Source organism: Rattus norvegicus, chromosome 4, assembly GCF_036323735.1.
Source record: "Rattus norvegicus strain BN/NHsdMcwi chromosome 4, GRCr8, whole genome shotgun sequence".
In the NCBI taxonomy this organism is placed as follows: domain Eukaryota; kingdom Metazoa; phylum Chordata; class Mammalia; order Rodentia; family Muridae; genus Rattus; species Rattus norvegicus.
Genome location: NC_086022.1, coordinates 101798695 through 101823147, shown reverse-complemented (window position 1 = coordinate 101823147; position 24453 = coordinate 101798695). Strand labels below are relative to the sequence as shown.

General features: G+C 40.4%; 1 gene segment (V, D, J or C); it reads left to right on the top strand.

Annotated features, from left to right (window-relative positions):
* The first annotated feature begins 23868 nt into the window (after positions 1-23868).
* Positions 23869-24453, top strand: LOC690527 (Ig kappa chain V-VI region NQ2-48.2.2-like). The segment is given in 2 exon segments: positions 23869-23973; positions 24143-24453. Coding segments are annotated over 2 exon segments (360 nt in total).

The following is a 24453-nucleotide window of genomic DNA, read 5'->3' as shown; positions in this document are numbered from 1 at the left end:
ATGGTCTTGATATAGAGATTGACATGTTGATAAATGACATAAAATAGAAGACACAAAAATAAATCCATACATGTACCGATATTTGAGCTTTGATAAAGAAGCTAAAATCAAATGGTGGGTAAGAAAATATCTTCAAAAAATGGGGTTAGTCGAACTAACAGTCTTAGCAGTCTGCAAGCAAAAAAGTACAAATTGATCCATATTTGTCACCCTGCACAAAGCTCAAGTCCTAGCAGATCATGAACTCAACATAAAACCAGTTGCACTGAATCTAATATAAGAGAAAGTGGGAAATGGGCTTGAATTCATTGGCAGGGGGAAGAATTTCCTGAACAGCACACCAATGGCTAATGTCCTATGACCAACAATTGACAAATGGGATTTCTTGAAGCTGATAATTTTCTGTAAGGCAAAAGACATTTTCAACAAGATTAAACAGTAGCTTACACTTTGGGAAAAGATCTTCACAAACCCAACATCCAGTATTGGGTTTATGTATGCTGTTTTTAGATTTGGTGATTTGATTTGTTTGATTCTAACCCCTATCTGCAGATACCCACTGCCAAACATTGGACAGAGGTCATGTACTCTTATGAAAGACCTGAGGAAAGGACTGAAGGCCCTGATGCAGACAGGAACTCCATAGGAAACCCAAAAGCGTCATGTCCACTGGACCAGTGAAAGCTCTCAGAGACTAAACCACCAACCAAAGAACACACATGGCCTGGAATGGAACCTCAGGAAAAGAAGTGAAGATCAGCCTCCATGTGGGAATTCCAACAACTGGGTGTAGACACTCTCCCTAAATCTGTAGCCTCATTTTAGTACCAGTTCCCCAACAAGGCTGCATTGTCTGGCCTAAGTCACAAAGTATGCATCTAATCTTGCAGAGGCTTGATATTACAGGGTGGGAGGTACCCAGGGCATCCCACCTTCTTAGAATCACGGGGGAGTGGGAAGGAAGAGAGCCTCTGTGAGGGGGAAACTTCAAGAAAAAAGCATTTGGGATGTAAATAAAGAAAAGTTGGGCGCAGCAGCTCTCTGCTCCCAGACCCGGTGAGAGAGAGACCCAACCGCCTGGTCAGGTGGGCACTCCTGAGGCTGCAGAGCGGAAGAGACCACCAACACTGCTCACCCCTGCCCACATCCCTGGCCCAAGAGGAAACTGTATAAGGCCTCTGGGCTCCCGTGGGGGAGGGCCCAGGAGCGGCAGGACCCTTGCCGGAGACACCGCCGGACCCTGAAGGAAACAGACCGGATAAACAGTTCTCTGCACCCAAATCCCATGGGAGGGAGAGCTAAACCTTCAGAGAGGCAGACAGGCCTGGGAAACCAGAAGAGACTGCTCCCTGCACACACATCTCGGACGCCAGAGGAAAAAGCCAAAGACCATCTGGAACCCTGGTGCACTGAAGCTCCCGGAAGGGGCGGCACAGGTCTTCCTGGTTGCTGCCGCTGCAGAGAGCCCCTGGACAGCACCCCACGAGCAAACCTGAGCCTCGGGACCACAGGTAAGACCAAATTTTCTGCTGCAAGAAAGCTGCCTGGTGAACTCAAGACACAGGCCCACAGGAACAGCTGAAGACCTGTAGAGAGGAAAAACTACACGCCCGAAAGCAGAACACTCTGTCCCCATAACTGACTGAAAGAGAGGAAAACAGGTCTACAGCACTCCTGACACACAGGCTTATAGGACAGTCTAGCCACTGTCAGAAATAGCAGAACAAAGTAACACTAGAGATAATCTGATGGCGAGAGGCAAGCGCAGGAACCCAAGCAACAGAAACCAAGACTACATGCCATCATCGGAGCCCAATTCTCCCACCAAAACAAACATGGAATATCCAAACACACCAGAAAAGCAAGATCTAGTTTCAAAATCATATTTGATCATGATGCTGGAGGACTTCAGGAAAGACCTGAACACACTTAGGGAAGCACAGGAAAACATTAATAAACAAGTAAAAGCCTACAGAGAGGAATCGCAAAAATCCCTGAAAGAATTCCAGGAAAACACAATCAAACAGTTGAAGGAATTAAAAATGGAAATAGAAGCAATCAAGAAAGAACACATGGAAACAACCCTGGATATAGAAAACCAAAAGAAGAGACAAGGAGCTGTAGATACATGCTTCACCAACAGAATACAAGAGATGGAAGAGAGAATCTCAGGAGCAGAAGATTCCATAGAAATCATTGACTCAACTGTCAAAGATAATGTAAAGCGGAAAAAGCTACTGGTCCAAAACATACAGGAAATCCAGGACTCAATGAGAAGATCAAACCTAAGGATAATAGGTATAGAAGAGAGTGAAGACTCCCAGCTCAAAGGACCAGTAAATATCTTCAACAAAATCATAGAAGAAAACTTCCCTAACCTAAAAAAAGAGATACCCATAGACATACAGGAAGCCTACAGAACTCCAAATAGATTGGACCAGAAAAGAAACACCTCCTGTCACATAATTGTCAAAACACCAAACGCACAAAATAAAGAAAGAATATTAAAAGCAGTAAGGGAAAAAGGTCAAGTAACATATAAAGGGAGACCTATCAGAATCACACCAGACTTCTCGCCAGAAACTATGAAGGCCAGAAGATCCTGGACTGATGTTATACAGACCCTAAGAGAACACAAATGCCAGCCCAGATTACTGTATCCAGCAAAACTCTCAATTAACATTGATGGAGAAACCAAGATATTCCATGACAAAACCAAATTTACACAATGTCTTTCTACAAATCCAGCACTACAAAGGATAATAAATGGTAAAGCCCAACATAAGGAGGCAAGCTATACCCTAGAAGAAGCAAGAAACTAATCGTCTTGGCAACAAAACAAAGAGAATGAAAGCACACAAACATAACCTCACATCAAATATGAATATAACGGGAAGCAATAATCACTATTCCTTAATATCTCTCAATATCAATGGCCTCAACTCCCCAATAAATGTTTGTGTGGGTATAGCTTGCCTCCTTATGTTGGGCTTTACCATTTATTATCCTTTGTAGTGCTGGATTTGTGGAAAGATATTGTGTAAATTTGGTTTTGTCATGGAATATCTTGGTTTCTCCATCTATGTTAATTGAGAGTTTTGCAGGATACAGTAACCTGGGCTGGCATTTGTGTTCTCTTAGGGTCTGTATGACATGAGTCCAGGATCTTCTGGCCTTCATAGTTTCTGGCGAGAAGTCTGGTGTGATTCTGATAGGTCTCCCTTTATATGTTACTTGACCTTTTTCCCTTACTGCTTTTAATATTCTTTCTTTATTTTGTGCGTTTGGTGTTTTGACAATTACGTGACGGGAGGTGTTTCTTTTCTTGTCCACTCTATTTGGAGTTCTGTAGGCTTCTTGTATGTCTATGGGTATCTCTTTTTTTAGGTTAGGGAAGTTTTCTTCTATGATTTTGTTGAAGATATGTACTGGTCCTTTGAGCTGGGAGTCTTCACTCTCTTCTATACATATTATCCTTAGGTTTGATCTTCTCATTGAGTCCTGGATTTCCTGTATGTTTTGGACCAGTAGCTTTTTCCGCTTTACATTATCTTTGACAGTTGAGTCAATGATTTCTATGGAATCTTCTGCTCCTGAGATTCTCTCTTCCATCTCTTGTATTCTGTTGGTGAAGCTTGTATCTACAGCTCCTTGTCTCTTCTTTTGGTTTTCTATATCCAGGGTTGTTTCCATGTGTTCTTTCTTGATTGCTTCTATTTCCATTTTTAATTCCTTCAACTGTTTGAGTGTGTTTTCCTGGAATTCTTTCAGGGATTTTTTGTCTCCTCTCTATGGGCTTCTACTTGTTTATTTATGTTTTCCTGGAATTCTTTCAGGGATTTTTTTTCTCCTCTCTATGGGCTTTTACTTGTTTATTTTTGTTTTCCTCGAATTCTTTCAGGGATTTTTGCGATTCTTTCAGGCATTTTTGCGATTCCTCTCTGTAGGCTTCTACTTGTTCTCTAAGGGAGTTCTTCACGTCTTTCTTGAAGTCCTCCAGCATCATGATCAAAAATGATTTTGGAACTAGATCTTGCTTTTCTGGTGTGTTTGGATATTCCATGTTTGTTTTGATGGGAGAATTGGGCTCCGATCGTGCCATGTAGTCTTGGTTTCTGTTGCTTGGGTTCCTGCGCTTGCCTCTCGCCATCAGATTATCTCTAGTGTTACTTTGTTCTGCTATTTCTGACAGTGGCTAGACTGTCCTATAAGCCTGTGTGTCAGGAGTGCTGTAGACCTGTTTTCCTCTCTTTCAGTCAGTTATGGGGACAGAGTGTTCTGCTTTCCAGCGTGTGGTTTTTCCTCTCTACAGGTATTCAGCTGTTCCTGTGGGCCTGTGTCTTGAGTTCACCAGGCAGCTTTCTTGCAGCAGAAAAGTTGGTCTTACCTGTGGTCCCGAGGCTCAAGTTCGCTCGTGGGGTGCTACCCACGGGCTCTCTGCAGTGGCAGCAACCAGGAAGACCTGTGCCGCCCCTTCCGGGAGCTTCAGTGCACCAGGGTTCCAGATGGTCTTTGGCTTTTTCCTCTGGAGTCCGAGATGTGTGTGCAGAGAGCAGTCTCTTCTGGTTTCCCAGGCTTGTCTGCCTCTCTGAAGGTTCAGCTCTCCCTCCCACGGGATTTGGGTGCAGAGAACTGTTTATCCGGTCTGTTTCCTTCTGGTTCTGGTGGTGTCTCAGGCACAGGGGTCCTGCCGCTCCTGGGCCCTCCCCCACGGGAGCCCAGAGGCCTTATACAGTTTCCTCTTGGGCCAGGGATGTGGGCAGGGGTGAGCAGTGTTGGTGGTCTCTTCCGCTCTGCAGCCTCAGGAGTGCCCACCTGACCAGGCGGTTGGGTCTCTCTCTCACCGGGTCTGGGAGCAGAGAGCTGCTGCGGGCCGGGATCCGCGGGTGTGGGACTTCCGGTAAACACAGAACTTGCCCGGTTCTACAGGAATTCTGCTTCCATGTGTCCCAAGCTCACCAGGCAGCTTTCTTGCAGCAGAAAAGTTGGTCTTACCTGTGGTCCCGGGGCTCAAGTTCGCTCGTGGGGTGCTGCCCACGGGCTCTCTGCAGCGGCAGCAACCAGGAAGGGGCCCATCCCTCTTAATCACACTCCAACAATTTCTTATATTTCCATGTGAGGAAATACCCTGGACCCATGAATCTGCACTTCCTTATAAAAAGCACCCATATTTCATGCCATATTTTTCTCTCTTCACAATATTTGAGCCCTAACTCCTATTGACTCAAATTGATAATTTATTTCTCTTAGTTGAAAGGTATTTTGAGGTGGTGTAAATATTCAGGTATAGAGAACAGAGTATCTTCATGGATTTGTAAGATCTCTACCCCAGAAGACAGTGATTTATATTCAGACTGGATAGAGAGCAAAAGCAATGGCTTCTGGGCTCTACAAAATATCCTGTTTAGAAACTGAAGGGAAAAGAAGAAAATCCCTGAATTTTATTGACCACAGTGGAAGCAGCTTGTGAGAAAAATAACACGAGGAGTAATACAAATTTTCTAGTTGGATAAAACATGTGATAATAATGAATACTATTCTTCTGTGTTAATCACATGTCACTGTGCTGTATAGGCCTCTGGTGGTTATTAGTGTTTACATTTCACTTCAAGCATATCGGGAAGATAGAGTAAAACTAAAAAGGGAGAGTGACCAAGAGTCTTGACAGACATCCATGAAGGAAGCCTTTAACTTGCATAAATTCTAACATTGTCCTATAATGAACAGTGTCTCTCTTAAATGGAACAATAGAAAGAAAGACCCTTATATTTTTATATTCATGCCATGCTGAATGTGCCATATTTCTAGGAAATAACAGGGAGAGTATAAACTAAACCTAGAACTATTGAAAAATGTGCCTCTCTTAGAATATGAGAGTCCGTCCTTTCTCAAAACTCAAATAGTTTTGGTAGAAAAACTTTATTATCCTGGTTGTGGTGGGAGACAATTGTGGAGTGTGGACCCTTCGCTGAGTCCTTAGTGAAATGAGCTGGGCTAGAAGCTGTGCCTAGTCCCTATATATTTGCATGGTCACAATCTTACAGGAATCATCTGGACTCAGGATACTGCATTAACTTGGCTAAGGGACTGCTATTGTCCTGGCTCCCAGTTAAGAAAGAACAGCAGTTAGGTATTTGCTTACCTTAGGTCACTGTTTCCCAGCTCTTCAGATAATGTCTTTTATAAAAAATATGCTCAATCATGTGGGCCATCTTTTTTGGATTTTTAATGCTTGGTGTAATATGTGATGTGCAGACAACCCAGACTAGACCTTCCCTCTCTTCATTTCTGGGTGAAAAAGTCACCATAATTTCCCATACTAGGGTCTCATATAAGACTGATAACTCATTAGTATGGTTTCAACAGAAACCAGAGAAGATTACCAATCTCCTAATGTATGAGGCATCTTGCTTGGCAAATGGAGATGCCTAGATCTGGTGTGGGGTAGTCTCTCACTTTCAACAGTGTAGAGTCTGAGGATGCTATTAATTATTATTGTCAACACGATTGACACAGTGAGACAAGTCATAACATAAAACACCAAGCTATGCAATAGTATAACACTGTGCTGTCCCAATTGTTTCTACTGGTGCATATATTTGACAAGATTATTTCTCTAGTACAGTAGTCTTTGGCTCAAATTTTCAAAGGTTTCAGTCCATCAAAAGAGTGCAATCTAATGCTTCTTATTGGGTTCAGAAGGACAGCACAAGAAAAAAAATGGCCAAAGATTATATGAAGTCAAATACCTTTTCCCTGTGAATTGCTTTCTCAGTCTATACTTTCCAGAAATTACAAAAATTCTCAGAGAGACAAAAACAAAACAAAACAAAACAAAAACCAAAGCTAAAATAGAAGAAGCACATATGCATCGAGAGACATACACACATACACAAAAAAATTATATAACCAAAGTACATAATCATAGATCTTAATATGTAAGTACAAGATATTTAAGAAAACAAACAAAGAAGCATAGCTTTATGAGACAGACTACCTTTAGTTAATTTTGAATTGCTATCTACTGTTGAACAATTGGCCTACCCTTAATTGTGCTTTATATACCCAGTAAGACTTCAGAGAAAATGAATTTTCTTTGAGTCTTTGTCAAATGGAGAGAGCTTCTAGTTTAAATATGGTGGCTTCTATCTATTGACCCTTGGTGAGAGTGTTGTTATGTTGGAATGTCCTCAGATTCCATGCTGATTATCATAGGAGTAAAATCTGTTTGAGATGGACTGCCATGGAATCTGGCTCAAGTTACAAAAAGTTTTAAATTGGAAAGCCTTGGAATGGAGACACTTAGAATCTCCTTTGAGATTTATTAATACTAGGATAGGCCCAAGAAGTGTCTCAGAGTAATGGAGAGGTATGGTGGGAGAATAGATTATCAGGATGTAACATCTCACACCTTACATAGGAAATATATCACAAATACACATTGCTAAACCCTGAATACACAAACAGCACATATGGTACCAGAATGCAAAAATCCCTAGTAAGTTTCATTTCTCTTCTACCTGAAAATCTGAGCAGTAGGTGTCCAATAACTAAGCAAAGTCACTTATATCTGTGGTGTGTTCTGGCTTGCACTGAGTCCTACAGAGAGTAGGGACATGCTATTAAGAAATCTTCAGAACACTGGACTGTGTCATGGACAAATGCAAATATCTAGAAAAAGACCATGTCTTTTTTTCAGATTTGGCATTCCCTATGTTCATTTCTGTGGCTTAGAACATACCGAAGCATTCAAGTTGGCCCCCAAAACAAAGAGTAGCTCAGGTTTATTTACCAAAACAATCAAACAAACAAACACACAAACAAAAAAGAAACATGTTCCTTTACATGGTACAAAGAAAATGTCTGGTTCTTCTATACCTACCTTCTCTTGACAGTAATTTGTCTATTGATGGCAGTGACTGCCTTTCTCATACAATCCCCAAAATATGATGAAATCTTTTTTCCATGGTGGGTACGAAATAATTAATCAAGCAATTTCTTGCTATTATGATTTTTCAGTGGTACTTTGGGATGAACATCAAAAGGAGATTAAAACACAAATTGAGCAATTATCAATATGACTGAAGGGACAAATCTGTTATCCAGCTAAGCCTGATTATGTTTATCAATGCTCTGCCAAATTGGATTGATCAAACCAATCCAAGATCAGGAACTTTCCCACTTTTCATCAAAATATTATGACATGGAAAATTGCACAAACCTAATCCTGATGCCTCATAGATCCCTCGGTTTACTAATTCTGCTCTTAGTCCACTCTTGGAATAGTCATTCTATTCAGAAATGAAGAATCTTTTTAAGAGGTATCCATTTAACCATTTGAATATCATATGTTCTTTATCATATTTTACCATAACAGACGCTGTTCAGGCACCTAATGGAATATGAAAAAACTGTTTAAGGGGTGTCCATTTAAACATTGGATACCATATGTTCTTTATTATACTTTACCATTACAAAAATCTGTTCAGGTACCCAATAGAATAAAATTCTCAATGCAGGAACTAATTGGGAATGTCTTCATACTGGAAAAGCAGTATGAATACTGGGTTCATTTTCACACTTGAGGAGACAGGCAGCTATGAATATGATTTTAAGGACCAGACACCAGGCTCTGACCTCCATTGAATACTTAGACTGTAAGAAAAAGTAAGGAAGTTCCATGAGATATTTAAGGAGGCCCAGTGGTGCTCCCAGAGTAGAAAAAGCATTAATAAGGAATTCAGTGAAAGACAGATGGTAGTTTACGGTTTCAAGAAACTTGTGAGACAGCATGGTTATGTGAAAGAGATCCAATTCTCTTGAATTTCTCTCATGGAACCGGATGTGTTTTACTGTCCAAACACATATACACACTTCATACATGGAATAATACCAAGAACTAGAAATGACAAAGTAAATACACATTAATATGAGATGTAGGGCAATAGAAAATGTTTAGTAGAAAAAGAGAGTAGTTTCCGCAAAATAAATTTTATACAAACAAGCAACATAGGTCCAAATATCTGCAGGGATGAAAAGAAGGTTGGAAAATTATGTTATTATCTTATAATTTGCAAAAATATTATAATAGCAGTCAACTGATTTCTTACATCTGCTTCCAGATCAAAAGGATGGTAAAATTGTCAATATCATTTAAATAAATCCAGATTAAAATACATAAAAGACAATCATAAGGGTTTTATAACCACAATCCATACTTCACAATCTGTCTCTTTCCTCAGGATCCAAACTTAGGAACTCTGAGAAGTGGGGAAACTAAGTCTCCATGAAATAAGTCCACTTTAAGATAAAAAGGAGAAATATTAGTCTGTGCCCAGAGGTGACCCTTTGCCACAGCTCTCTGTATCAAAATCCCACCAGGAGAGAAATGGTCTCCAAGGGTGCAGACAAACCTGAGAACACAGGTAAAACCACCATTTCTGCTCAGAGGGACCTGCCCCAACAACTCAGGACAGAGAAACCTAGGAGCAATCTTGCACCATCTTTCCAGTTTCCACCAGTTCCTGAAGCTGACCCTGTGATACAGATTTATGTACTCTAATCACACAAGGACAGAGCTGGTCTCCCAAAGAATGCTGGCAAAACTGACAGTACAGGTGAAACTGCCACTTCTGTTCGGGGGTATCTGCCCAAAACACTCAAGACACATGGATTGCAAAATAATCTGGGAAGGATCGCTGGGGTTTCCATCTGTGCCTGAGCTGACCCAGTGCCACAGCTCTCTATACACTAATTCCCCCAGAGAGCTTGTCTCCCAGGACTGCTAAAACACAGGCTTAAAGGGTGGAAAAGCAACTGTCAATGACAACAAGACCAGCTCTCACCAGAGATAATCATACGGTGAGAGACATGTGCAAGAGCATAAGCAACAGAAAAACCAAGGCCCCTTGGCATCCTCAGAAAACAGTTCTCCCAACACAGCAAGTCCTGGATATACCAAAACACCAAAAAAGCAAGATTGGATTTAAAAGCAGATCTCATTATGATGGTAGAGGAATTCAAGAAGGGCATAAATAATTCCCTTAAAGAAACACAGGACAACACAGGTAAAAGGATAAAAGGCCTTAAAAATGAAACAATAATATTTCTTTAAGAATTATAGGAAAACAAAATCAAACAGGTGAAGAAATTGAAGAAAACCATCCAGGATCTAAAGATGGAAATAGAAACAATAAAGAAATCACAAAGGAAGATAACCCTGGAGACAGAAAACCTAGGAAAGCAATCAAGAGTCAGAAAAACAACACCTGAGAATACAAGAGTGTAAGAGAGAATCTCAAGGACAGAAAATACCATAGAAAACAACGAAAAAACAGTCAAAGAAAATGCAAAATGCAAAAAGCTCCTATTCCAAAACATCCAGAAAATACAGGACCCAATGAGAATATCAAAGCTAAGGTTGTAGGTATAGAAGTGAGTGAATACTGGCAATTAATGGGACAGTAAATATCTTTAATGAAAATGTAGAAAGGAAATTTCCTAACCTAAAGAAAGAGATGACCACAATCATACAAGAAGCCTCCAGAACTCCACATAAATTTGACCAGAAAGGAAATTCCTCCCATCACATAATATTCAAAACACAAAATGCACAAAATAAAGAGAATATTAATAGAAGTAAGAGAAAAAGGTCAAGTATCATATTAAGGGAGACCTATCAGAAATATACATGACTTCTCAACAGAGACAATGAAAGATATAAGATCCTGGAGAGATGTCATACAGACCCTAAGAGAACACAAATGCCCACCCCAGCTACTATATCCAGTTAAACACTCAATTAATATACATGGAGAAACCAAGATTTTCCATGACAAAACAAAATTTACACAATATCTTTCCACAAATCCAGCCCTACAAGGGACAATAGATGGAAACTCCAGCACAAGGAGGGAAAATACATTATTGAAAAAGCAAGAAAGTAATCTTCTTTCAACTAACCAAAAAGAAGATAGCCACACAAACATAATTCCACCTATATGAACAAAAATAATAGGAAACAACAATCATTTGTCCACAATATAGCTTGAAATCAATGAAATCAATTTCTTGATTAAGAAGACATAGATTAGCAGGTGGGATATATAAAAAGAGACATCATGATTGCCCTATGAAAGACCAAACAAGAAGCTAAAAGAGTCAAGTGCACATATTTGCACCCCACCAATGGACCGAAGCTGATGACCCCTGTGGTTTAATTAGGGTAAAACCAAAAGAAGTTGAAGAGGAGGGTCACCTTGTAGGAGGACCCACAGTCTCAATTAACCTGGAACCCTGAGATCTCTCATATACTGGATCAGCAACCAAGGAGCATATACTAGCTGAGATGAGGCCCCCAACACAATATAACAAAAAACTGATGGATCTAAGTTCTTTCAGAGCAGATGCACCTAAACCTCAAGAGACTGGAAGCCCCAGAGAGTTTAGAAGTCTGATGGGGTGTGGCATTGGAGATAGGGATATCCTTGTGAAGATGGGGGCAGAGGGGCAATAAAGAGTATGGGATGTGAACTAGTTGGAGGGTTGACCAGGAGGATAATAAAATCTGCAGTGTAAAAAAAAAAAGAAAACCAAATTAAATTAGAAGGAGAAAAAAGAATATGAGTGTGGAATCCTCCAAAAAGAGTGGAAGTTTTAATACTTCTTTTTTCTCTGCATGCCTTTTGATTATTTTTCCATTAAGTGTAGCGACTGTCCTTCTGATACCATCTCAGAAATCTGATGAAATTCTATTCACTTTTTGAGGGTGGTTGGGTATGTGTTTATTAAATAGAAAATTTCTTGACTTTAGGACTGGTTCAGTGTTACTGTTTGGAGAAACATGAAAAGTGTTTTTAAAAATGAAAATTGTCAATAATAGAGAAGATATGTATCTGTCATCCAGCTACAGTTGACTAATTATCAAAGATCTTGCCAAATAATTCCATCAAAATCATCTTGGATGAGGAACTTTCTTACATCCAATGGCATGATCTTGCAATTTCACACTCTTGTCCATGGTATTTCTCAGATGCCTCAGATAATAGATTCTGCTCTCTGCCCCCTCTTAACATTTCCACTTTTCAGAAAGATGAAGTCCCCAACCTTTTTCCATTAAACTATTGGGTATTCTATGTTCCTTGCCATATTCTAGAATCACAGATTCTATTTCAGCTCAAGCTCTAAAATCCAGGAATAATTTGGGAATGTTTTTATCCTTGAAGAGAATAGTCAGAACTGTACTGTGTTCACTTACATTGTTGAGAAAAGATGTAGCCATGCAGAAGGTGTGAGGTGGGGAAGAAGAAAGAAGTATAGAAGACAAAGAACATGACGAATAATATAAAGAAAGGGAACAAAAAAGGAAGCAGTGGAGGTGGAACAAAAAAGTAGAGGAGGAAGATGAAGAGGAAGAAAAAGGAGGAGCAGAAGCCCCAGAAGCAGCAGAAAGAAAAGAGGAGGAAGAGGAGGAGAAAAGTGGAATAAAAATAATCTGGATTCTGATGATAGCAAAGGATAATCCACCATTGGTAGATGCAGTGACACCAATGTGGTAGGTGAATTCAGCATCAAGTCAAGGACAAGGTAAATTATTCGCTCAATACAAGATTAGGGAGTGCAGTTAATGAGCTCTGCAGTAAGATTATGGCAGTGTAAAAGGTAAACTCAAGAGGAGCAAAAAGAGAAAAAGCAGGGTCCAAAATTATCTCAACCTTACATTTCGAAGGCAAGTACAGAAAACCCTTGAAAACATTCTCCTTTCCATTCAGAAACTTCAGATTTTGACTAATAGTTGGAGGGTGAGTTGTTCCACTTCGGTTAAAATCACCAAGCTACTATCTCCCAAATCTGTCTAAAATCCACCTCAACTGCGGATATCTCACTGCTGTGCCAGGAGATTATATAGTTGAGTTACTGCAAATAATTTCAAGGTGACCATAATGCATAAGCATCATATGATTGAAAAACTGAAACCCATGAGTCTTACAGAGGCACAGTTAAAAATAGCTATGTCAAAATAGTGATAGTGCTGCTGGGAATAACCACCTTGTTGTTTGTTGGTACAAATTGGGGCAAGATATTTTTCCCATTGATGTGCTGGTGCTAGAAAACAATAAACCTAGATTCTCTCCCTGTGAAATTGAAGAGTATACAAATGTTCTTGTGACACTTTATCGAGAATTCTGGCTTCCAAGACTTTATTTGGAAGGAAAGAAATGAACTAAGGTCACGTCCATTGATTTTTGGGCACCTCCTTTATTTCACCTCTCTCTCTAGTCCAGGGAAAGCCCTGACTTTTTCACCCTTCTCAATTGTAGATTTCAAATAAATTTCAAGGCCATCTAGCCATCTGTTCTGTTTTTTCTCATTTGTGTTCCTGAATGACTATTTTCTTCCCTACACCTCTGTCCCAGATCTCAAGCTCCATCTGCCTCTTATGACTATTTAACCCCCCCAACCCCATTCCTAATTAAGATTCAATGTTCCTTGTTTGATCTTCCTTATTGTTTTCCTTCTTTGGGTCTGTAGACTGTAACATAGTGCCTGTATTTAATGGGTAATATCTGCTTATAAGTGAGTATATAAAGAAAGAAATTAGGGAAATGGCATCATTCACAATACACCCAAATAATATAAAATATCTTAGTGTGATTTTAACCAAGCAAGTGAAAGATCTTTATGGCAAGAACTTCAAGTCTCTGAAGAAAGAATTTGAAGATCTCAGAAGATGGAAAGATCTCCCAGGCTCGTGGATTGTCAGGATTAATACAGTAAAAATGGTCAAGTAACATATAAAGGCAGACCTATCAGAATCACACCAGACTTCTCGACAGAGACTAGGAAAGCCAGAAGATCCTGGACAGATGTCATACAGACCCAAAGAGAACACAAATGCCAGCCCAGGTTACTGTGTCCTGCAAAACTCTCAATTAACATAGATGGAGAAACCAAGATATTCCATGACAAAACCAAATTTACACAATATCTTTGCAAAAATCCAGAGCTGCAAAGGATAATAAATGGTAAAGCCCAATATAAGGAGGCAAGCTACACCCTAGAAAAATAAAAAAACTAATCGTCTTGGCAACAAAACAAAGAGAAGAAAAGCACACAAACATAACCTCACATCCACATATGAATATAACAGAAAGCAATAGTCACTATTCCTTAATATCTCTCAACATGAATGGACTCAACTACCCAATAAAAAGACATCGATTAACAAACTGGATACACAACAAGGACCCTGCATTCTGCTGCCTACAGGAAACACACCTCAGAGACAAAGACAGACACTACCTCAGAGTGAAAGGCTGGAAAACAACTTTCCAAGCAAATGGTCGGAAGAAGTAAGCTGGAGTACCCATTCTAATATTGAATAAAATCAATTTTCAACTAAAAGTTATCAAAAAAGATAAGGGGGGGCGGCACAGGTCTTCCTGGTTGCTGCCGCTGCAGAGAGCCCGTGGGGAGCACCCCACGAGCGAACCTGAGCCTCGGGACCACAGGTGAGACCAAATTTTCTGCTGCAAGAAAGCTGCCTGGTGAGCTTGGGACACAGGAAAGCAGAATTTCTCTAGGACCAGGCACGTTCTGTGTTTACCGGAAGTCCCACACCCGCGGATCCTGGCCCGCAGCAGCTCTCTGCTCCCAGACCCTGTGAGAGAGAGACACAACCGCCTGGTCAGGTGGGCACTCCTGAGGCTGCAGAGCGGAAGAGACCACCAACTCTGCTCACCCCTGCCCACATCCCTGGCCCAAGAGGAAACTGTATAAGGCCTCTGGGCTCCCGTGGGGAAGAGTCCAGGAGCGGCAGGACCCCTGTGCCTGAGACACCACCGGAACCTGAAAGAAACAGACCGGATAAACAGTTCTCTGCACCCAAATCCCGTGGGAGGGAGAGCTAAACCTTCAGAGAGGCAGACAAGCCTGGGAAACCAGAAGTGACTGCTCCCTGCACACACATCTCGGACGCCAGAGGAAAAAGCCAAAGACTATCTGGAACCCTGGTGCACTGAAGTTCCCGGAAGGGGCGGCACAGGTCTTCCTGGTTGCTGCCGCTGCAGAGAGCCCGTGGGGAGCACCCCACGAGCGAACCTGAGCCTCGGGACCACAGGTAAGACCAAATTTTCTGCTGCAAGAAAGCTGCCTGGTGAACTCAAGACACAGGCCCACAGGAACAGCTGAAGACCTGTAGAGAGGAAAAACTACACGCCAGAAAGCAGAACACTCTGTCCCCATAACTGACTGAAAGAGAGGAAAACAGGTCTACAGCACTCCTGTCACACAGGCTTATAGGACAGTCTAGCCACTGTCAGAAATAGCAGAACAAAGTAACACTAGAGATAATCTGATGGCGAGAGGCAAGCGCAGGAACCCAAGCAACAGAAACCAAGACTACATGCCATCATCGGAGCCCAATTCTCCCACCAAAACAAACATGGAATATCCAAACACACCAGAAAAGCAAGATCTAGTTACAAAATCATATTTGATCATGATGCTGGAGGACTTCAAGAAAGACATGAACACACTTAGGGAAGCACAGGAAAACATTAATAAACAAGTAAAAGCCTACAGAGAGTAATCGCAAAAATCCCTGAAAGAATTCCAGGAAAACACAATCAAACAGTTGAAGGAATTAAAAATGGAAATAGAAGCAATCAAGAAAGAACACATGGAAACAACCCTGGATATAGAAAACCAAAAGAAGAGACAAGGAGCTGTAGATACAAGCCTCACCAACAGAATTCAAGAGATGGAAGAGAGAATCTCAGGAGCAGAAGATTCCATAGAAATCATTGACTCAACTGTCAAAGATAATGTAAAGCGGAAAAAGCTACTGGTCCAAAACATACAGGAAATCCAGGACTCAATGAGAAGATCAAACCTAAGGATAATAGGTATAGAAGAGAGTGAAGACTCCCAGCTCAAAGGACCAGTAAATATCTTCAACAAAATCATAGAAGAAAACTTCCCTAACCTAAAAAAAGAGATACCCATAGACATACAAGAAGCCTACAGAACTCCAAATAGATTGGACCAGAAAAGAAACACCTCCCGTCACATAATTGTCAAAACACCAAACACACAAAATAAAGAAAGAATATTAAAAGCAGTAAGGGAAAAAGGTCAAGTAACATATAAAGGGAGACCTATCAGAATCACACCAGACTTCTCGCCAGAAACTATGAAGGCCAGAAGATCCTGGACTGATGTTATACAGACCCTAAGAGAACACAAATGCCAGCCCAGGTTACTGTATCCAGCAAAACTCTCAATTAACATTGATGGAGAAACCAAGATATTCCATGACAAAACCAAATTTACACAATGTCTTTCTACAAATCCAGCACTACAAAGGATAATAAATGGTAAAGCCCAACATAAGGAGGCAAGCTATACCCTAGAAGAAACAAGAAACTAATCGTCTTGGCAACAAAACAAAGAGAATGAAAGCACACAAACATAACCTCACATCCAAATATGAATATAAAGGGAAGCAATAATCACTATTCCTTAATATCTCTCAATATCAATGGCCTCAACTCCCCAATAAAAAGACATAGGTTAACAAATTGGATACGCAATGAGGACCCTGCATTCTGCTGCCTACAGGAAACACACCTCAGAGACAAAGACAAACACTACCTCAGAGTGAAAGGCTGGAAAACAACTTTCCAAGCAAATGGTCAGAAGAAGCAAGCTGGAGTAGCCATTCTAATATCAAATGAAATCAATTTTCAATTAAAAGTCATCAAAAAAGATAAGGAAGGACACTTCATATTCATCAAAGGAAAAATCCACCAAGATGAACTCTCAATCCTAAATATCTATGCCCCAAATACAAGGGCACCTACATACGTAAAAGAAACCTTACTAAAGCTCAAAACACACATTGCACCTCACACAATAATAGTGGGAGACTTCAACACCCCACTCTCATCAATGGACAGATCATGGAAACAGAAATTAAACAGTGATGTCGACAGACTAAGAGAAGTCATGAGCCAAATGGACTTAACGGATATTTATAGAACATTCTATCCTAAAGCAAAAGGATATACCTTCTTCTCAGCTCCTCATGGTACTTTCTCCAAAATTGACCATATAATTGGTCAAAAAACGGGCCTCAACAGGTACAGAAAGATAGAGATAATCCCATGCATGCTATCGGACCACCACGGCCTAAAACTGGTCTTCAATAACAATAAGGGAAGAATGCCCACATATACGTGGAAATTGAACAATGCTCTACTCAATGATAACCTGGTCAAGGAAGAAATAAAGAAAGAAATTAAAAACTTTTTAGAATTGAATGAAAATGAAGATACAACATACCCAAACTTATGGGACACAATGAAAGCTGTGCTAAGAGGAAAACTCATAGCGCTGAGTGCCTGCAGAAAGAAACAGGAAAGAGCATATGTCAGCAGCTTGACAGCACACCTAAAAGCTCTAGAACAAAAAGAAGCAAATACACCCAGGAGGAGTAGAAGGCAGGAAATAATCAAACTCAGAGCTGAAATCAACCAAGTAGAAACAAAAAGGATCATAGAAAGAATCAACAGAACCAAAAGTTGGTTCTTTGAGAAAATCAACAAGATAGATAAACCCTTAGCCAGACTAACGAGAGGACACAGAGAGTGCGTCCAAATTAACAAAATTAGAAATGAAAAGGGAGACATAACTACAGATTCAGAGGAAATTAAAAAAATCATCAGATCTTACTATAAAAACCAATATTCAACAAAATTTGAAAATCTTCAGGAAATGGACAATTTCCTAGACAGATACCAGGTATCGAAGTTAAATCAGGAACAGATAAACCAGTTAAACAACCCCATAACTCCTAAGGAAATAGAAGCAGTCATTAAAGGTCTTCCAACCAAAAAGAGCCCAGGTCCAGACGGGTTTAGTGCAGAATTCTATCAAACCTTCATAGAAGACCTCATACCAATATTATCCAAACTATTCCACAAAATTGAAACAGATGGAGCACTACCGAATTCCTTCTACGAAGCCACAATTACTCTTATACCTAAACCACACAAAGACACAACAAAGAAAGAGAACTTCAGACCAATTTCCCTTATGAATATCGACGCAAAAATACTCAATAAAATACTGGCAAACCGAATTCAAGTGCACATCAAAACAATCATCCACCATGATCAAGTAGGCTTCATCCCAGGCATGCAGGGATGGTTTAATATACGGAAAACCATCAACGTGATCCATCATATAAACAAACTGAAAGAACAAAACCACATGATCATTTCATTAGATGCTGAGAAAGCATTTGACAAAATTCAACACCCCTTCATGATAAAAGTCCTGGAAAGAATAGGAATTCAAGGCCCATACCTAAACATAGTAAAAGCCATATACAGCAAACCAGTTGCTAACATTAAACTAAATGGAGAGAAACTCGAAGCAATCCCACTAAAATCAGGGACTAGACAAGGCTGCCCACTCTCTCCCTACTTATTCAATATAGTTCTTGAAGTTCTAGCCAGAGCAATCAGACAACAAAAGGAGGTCAAGGGGATACAGATCGGAAAAGAAGAAGTCAAAATATCACTATTTGCAGATGACATGATAGTATATTTAAGTGATCCCAAAAGTTCCACCAGAGAACTACTAAAGCTGATAAACAACTTCAGCAAAGTGGCTGGGTATAAAATTAACTCAAATAAATCAGTTGCCTTCCTCTATACAAAAGAGAAACTAGCCGAGAAAGAAATTAGGGAAACGACACCCTTCATAATAGACCCAAATAATATAAAGTACCTCGGTGTGACTTTAACCAAGCAAGTAAAAGATCTGTACAATAAGAACTTCAAGACACTGAGGAAAGAAATTGAAGAAGACCTCAGAAGATGGAAAGATCTCCCATGCTCATGGATTGGCAGGATTAATATAGTAAAAATGGCCATTTTACCAAAAGCAATCTACAGATTCAATGCAATCCCCATCAAAATACCAATCCAATTCTTCAAAGAGTTAGACAGAACAATTTGCAAATTCATCTGGAATAACAAAAAACCCAGGATAGCTAAAGCTATCCTCAACAATAAAAGGACTTCAGGGGGAATCACTATCCCTGAACTCAAGCAGTATTACAGAGCAATAGTGATAAAAACTGCATGGTATTGGTACAGAGACAGACAGATAGACCAATGGAATAGAATTGAAGACCCAGAAATGAACCCACACACCTATGGTCACTTGATTTTTGACAAAGGAGCCAAAACCATCCAATGGAAAAAAGATAGCATTTTCAGCAAATGGTGCTGGTTCAACTGGAGGGCAACATGTAGAAGAATGCAGATCGATCCATGCTTATCACCCTGTACAAAGCTTAAGTCCAAGTGGATCAAGGACCTCCACATCAAACCAGACACTCTCAAACTAATAGAAGAAAAACTAGGGAAGCATCTGGAACACATGGGCACTGGAAAAAATTTCCTGAACAAAACACCAATGGCTTATGCTCTAAGATCAAGAATCGACAAATGGGATCTCATAAAACTGCAAAGCTTCTGTAAGGCAAAGGACACGGTGGTTAGGACAAAACGGCAACCAACAGATTGGGAAAAGATCTTTACCAATCCTACAACAGATAGAGGCCTTATATCCAAAATATACAAAGAACTCAAGAAGTTAGACCGCAGGGAAACAAATAACCCTATTAAAAAATGGGGTTCAGAGCTAAACAAAGAATTCACAGCTGAGGAATGCCGAATGGCTGAGAAACACCTAAAGAAATGTTCAACATCTTTAGTCATAAGGGAAATGCAAATCAAAACAACCCTGAGATTTCACCTCACACCAGTGAGAATGGCTAAGATCAAAAACTCAGGTGACAGCAGATGCTGGCGAGGATGTGGAGAAAGAGGAACACTCCTCCATTGTTGGTGGGATTGCAGACTGGTAAAACCATTCTGGAAATCAGTCTGGAGGTTCCTCAGAAAATTGGACATTGAACTGCCTGAGGATCCAGCTATACCTCTCTTGGGCATATACCCAAAAGATGCCTCAACATACAAAAGAGACACGTGCTCCACTATGTTCATCGCAGCCTTATTTATAATAGCCAGAAAATGGAAAGAACCGAGATGCCCTTCAACAGAGGAATGGATACAGAAAATGTGGTACATCTACACAATGGAATATTACTCAGCTATCAAAAACAACGAGTCTATGAAATTCGTAGGCAAATGGTTGGAACTGGAAAATATCATCCTGAGTGAGCTAACCCAATCACAGAAAGACATACATGGTATGCACTCATTGATAAGTGGCTATTAGCCCAAATGCTTGAATTACCCTAGATCCCTAGAACAAACGAAACTCAAGACGGATGATCAAAATGTGAATGCTTCACTCCTTCTTTAAATGAGGAAAAAGAATACCCTTGGCTGGGAAGGGAGAGGCAAAGATTAAAACAGAGACTGAAGGAACACCCATTCAGAGCCTGTCCCACATGTGGCCCATACATATAGAGCCACCCAATTGGACAAGATGGATGAAGCAAAGAAGTGCAGACCGACAGGAGCCGCACGTAGATCGCTCCTAAGAGACACAGCCAGAATACAGCAAATACAGAGGCGAATGCCAGCAGCAAACCACTAAGCTGAGAATAGGTCCCCCGTTGAAGGAATCAGAGAAAGAACTGGAAGAGCTTGAAGGGGCTCGAGACCCCAAAAGTACAACAATGTCAAGCAACCAGAGCTTCCAGGGACTAAGCCACTACCTAAAGACTATATATGGACTGACCCTGGACTCTGACCCCATAGGTAGCAATGAATATCCTAGTAAGAGCACCAGTGGAAGGGGAAGCCCTGGGTCCTGCTAAGACTGAACCCCCAGTGAACTAGACTATGGGGGGAGGGCGGCAATGGGGGGAGGGTTGGGAGGGGAACACCCATAAGAAAGGGGAGGGGGGAGGGGGATTTTGCCCGGAAACCGGGAAAGGGAATAACACTTGAAATGTATATAAGAAATACTCAAGTTAATAAAAAAAAAATAAAAAAAAAAGAATTGTCATACAAAAAAAAAAAGATAAGGAAGGACACGTCATATCCATCAAAGGAAAAATCCACCATGTTGAACTCTCAATCCTAAATATCTATGCTCCAAATACAAGGGCACCTACATACGTAAAAGAAACCATACTAAAGCTCAAAACACACATTGCACCTCACACAATAATAGTAGGAGATTTCAACACCCCACTCTCATCAATGGACAGGTCATGGAAGCAGAAGTTAAACAGAGACGTAGACAGACTAAGAGAAGTCATAGGACAAAACAACAATTGGGAAAATATCTTTACCAATCCTACATCTAATATAGGACTAATATCCAAAAATAAAGAACTCAAGAAGTTAGGCTTCAGAGAGCCAAATAAACCTATTAAATATGGGGCACAGGGCTAAACAAAAAAAAAATATCAGCTAAGGAATACTGAATGGCTGAGAAGCACCTAAAGAAATCTTCAGCATCCTTAGTCATCAGGGAAATGCAAATCAAAACAACCCTGAGATTCCACCTCACACCAGTCAGAATGGCTAAGATAAAAATCTCAGGTAACATCAGATGCTGGAGAGTGTGTGGAGAAAGAGAAACACTCCTCCATTGTTGTTGGGATTGTAAATTTTTACAACCACTCTGGAAATCAGTCTGGTGGTTACTCAGAAAATTGAACATTCTATTACCTGAGGATCCAGCTATTCATCTCCTAAGGATATACCCAAAATCTACTCCAAAATACAACAAAGGCACATACTCGACTATGTTCATAGCACTCTTATTTATAATAGCCAGAAGCTGGAAAGAACCCAGATGCCCTTCAACAGAGGAATGGATTCAAAACATGTGGTACATCTACACAATGGAGTACTACTCAGCAGTCATAAACAATGACTTCATGAAATTCAAAGGAAATGGAGTGAAGTATCCTGAGTGAGGTAACCCAATCACAGACAAACACACATGATATGCACTCATTTATAAGTGTGTATTAGCCCAAAAGTGTGAATTACCGAAGATGCATTCCACAGACCACAGGAAGCTTAAGAAGGTTGACCAAAATATGAATGCTTCCAGTCCTTTGTAAAAGGGGGAACAAAACTGTCCATAGGAGGGTATATGGAGGCAAAGTTTAGAGCAGAGACTGAAGTAACGGCCATTCAGAGCCTGCCCTACATGTGGCCCATAAATATACATCCATCAAAACTAGATAAGATTGAGGGTGTTAAAAAGTGCATGCTGGGAGTTGGGGATTTAGCTCAGTGGTAGAGCGCTTGCCTAGGAAGCGCAAGGCCCTAGGTTCGGTCCCCAGCTCCGAAAAAAAGAAACAAACAAACAAAAAGTGCATGCTGAAATTGACTGTATCTAGACCTCTTCTGAGAGACACTTCCAGAGGGTGTCCAATACTGAGGTGAATGCTATCAGCAAACCACTGAACTGAGAATGGGACCTGCTTTGGGAGAATTAGAGGAAGGATTAAAAGAGTTTAAGGAATTTGCAACCCTATAAGAACAACAATGCCAACCAAACAGAGCTTCCAGGGATTAAACCACTATCCAAAGACGATATATGGACTGACCCACGGCTCCAACTTCATATGTATCAAAGAATAGACTTGTTGGGGCACCAGTGGAAGAGAAAGCCCTTGATCCTGCTAAGGTTGGACCCAAACTGCAGGGAAATGTCAGGGGGAGCATTGGGGGGTACACACTTATGGGGGAGTAGGAGGGATTAGGAGGCTTATGGACAGGAAACCAAGAAAGGGAAAAACATTTGAAATGTAAAGAAATATATCCAATAAAAAAAAGAGAAAATATAAATCTCTTTATTCACTTTCTAACCCTATATCAGTCATTCCTCTCCTCCCAGTATCTCTTTTTTTTCTTTTTTTTTTTTCGGAGCTGGGGACCGAACCCAGGGCCTTGCGCTTGCTAGGCAAGTGCTCTACCACTGAGCTAAATCCACAACCCCCCCAGTATCTCTTTATTCAAGTCCTCCCGCACTCCCTCAGTCTTTACTATAAGTAAAACTCTTGCTCAAAATTATACGTGACTTTGCAAGTTAAGTTGCTGACAATTTTTAATAACTAAAATGTAATTTATTTGAAAAGTTCTTTCATATATATTTTAGTTAATAAATAGAATATGAATGAATCAGTTACAGAGCACAATGAATACTGAGAATGGAGATTGTTCAGAGTAGTTTTAGTTGAGTGCATCTTCATGAATCTCCACCTCATGTGCTCTTAAATCCAGCAGTACCAGTGTTTCCATTGATTTCATTGGGAGAGTTCTTTTTCCATCTTTCTCGGAATGGCCTCAGCACTTCACAACTGCAGAAATGTCTCTAGCTCACCTGGGCTCCATATGACATTTGCAGGATATTTTTCCTTTAACTTTGTGTGAATGATCATCTGAACAGATTGAAATGTGTAGGTTAGATATCTAATGAATATTCAGAAAAAACAAGAAGGAGATAATGCTTTCTGTGATCATTACAGACAGTCATTCTCATTATACCTTTATTATGAGAATAATATACCTCAAACTGCGCAAATGAACATCCACTGTTTTATAGATCAATGTTTTGGGAAGCATATGGATAATACTGTAGAACAGAGCTTTTCTCCATAAAACAGAGGAAAGAGAGAACAGAAATTTTCTTCTTTATCATTGTTGTGACTACAAATAAATAGATATTTTACTGGTTTAACTTGCTTTGGCTTAGTTAACAGACCACATGCTTATAAGCCAACAACTGCCCAGATTATATCTTGCTATTTGCATACTTCACTTTCAGAAACCACAAACCTCTCACAGTTGTTTTAAAGAGATGTACTTATAAGAATAGCAGCAATTAGCCAGGGACCAAAATTCAAGTACACAATGGATTTTCGGGTGCAGATTTTCAGCTTCCTGCTAATCAGTATCACAGGTAATGAGGCCATGGAGTATGAGCTAAGAATCCAATGAAAATTCTTTTCCCTGGGGAATTTGAATCTAAAATATACTTTTTTCTTTATTCTGAATATTGGATGGCATGAAATTATTTTTGTATCTCTATGTCTACTAACCCCACTCCTTTCTATGTCCCTTTTTCCTAGTCATAGTGTCCAGTGGAGAAACTGTGCTCACTCAATCTCCAACAACCACGGCTGCATCTCCAGGAGAGAAGGTCACCATCACCTGCCGTGCCAGCTCCAGTGTAAGCTACATGCACTGGTACCAGCAGAAGTCAGGCGCCTCCCCCAAACTCTGGATTTATGACACATCCAAGCTGGCTTCTGGAGTTCCAAATCGCTTCAGTGGCAGTGGGTCTGGGACCTCTTATTCTCTCATAATCAGCTCCATCGAGACTGAAGATGCTGCCACTTATTACTGTCAGCAGAAGAGTAGTGACCCACCCACACAGTGA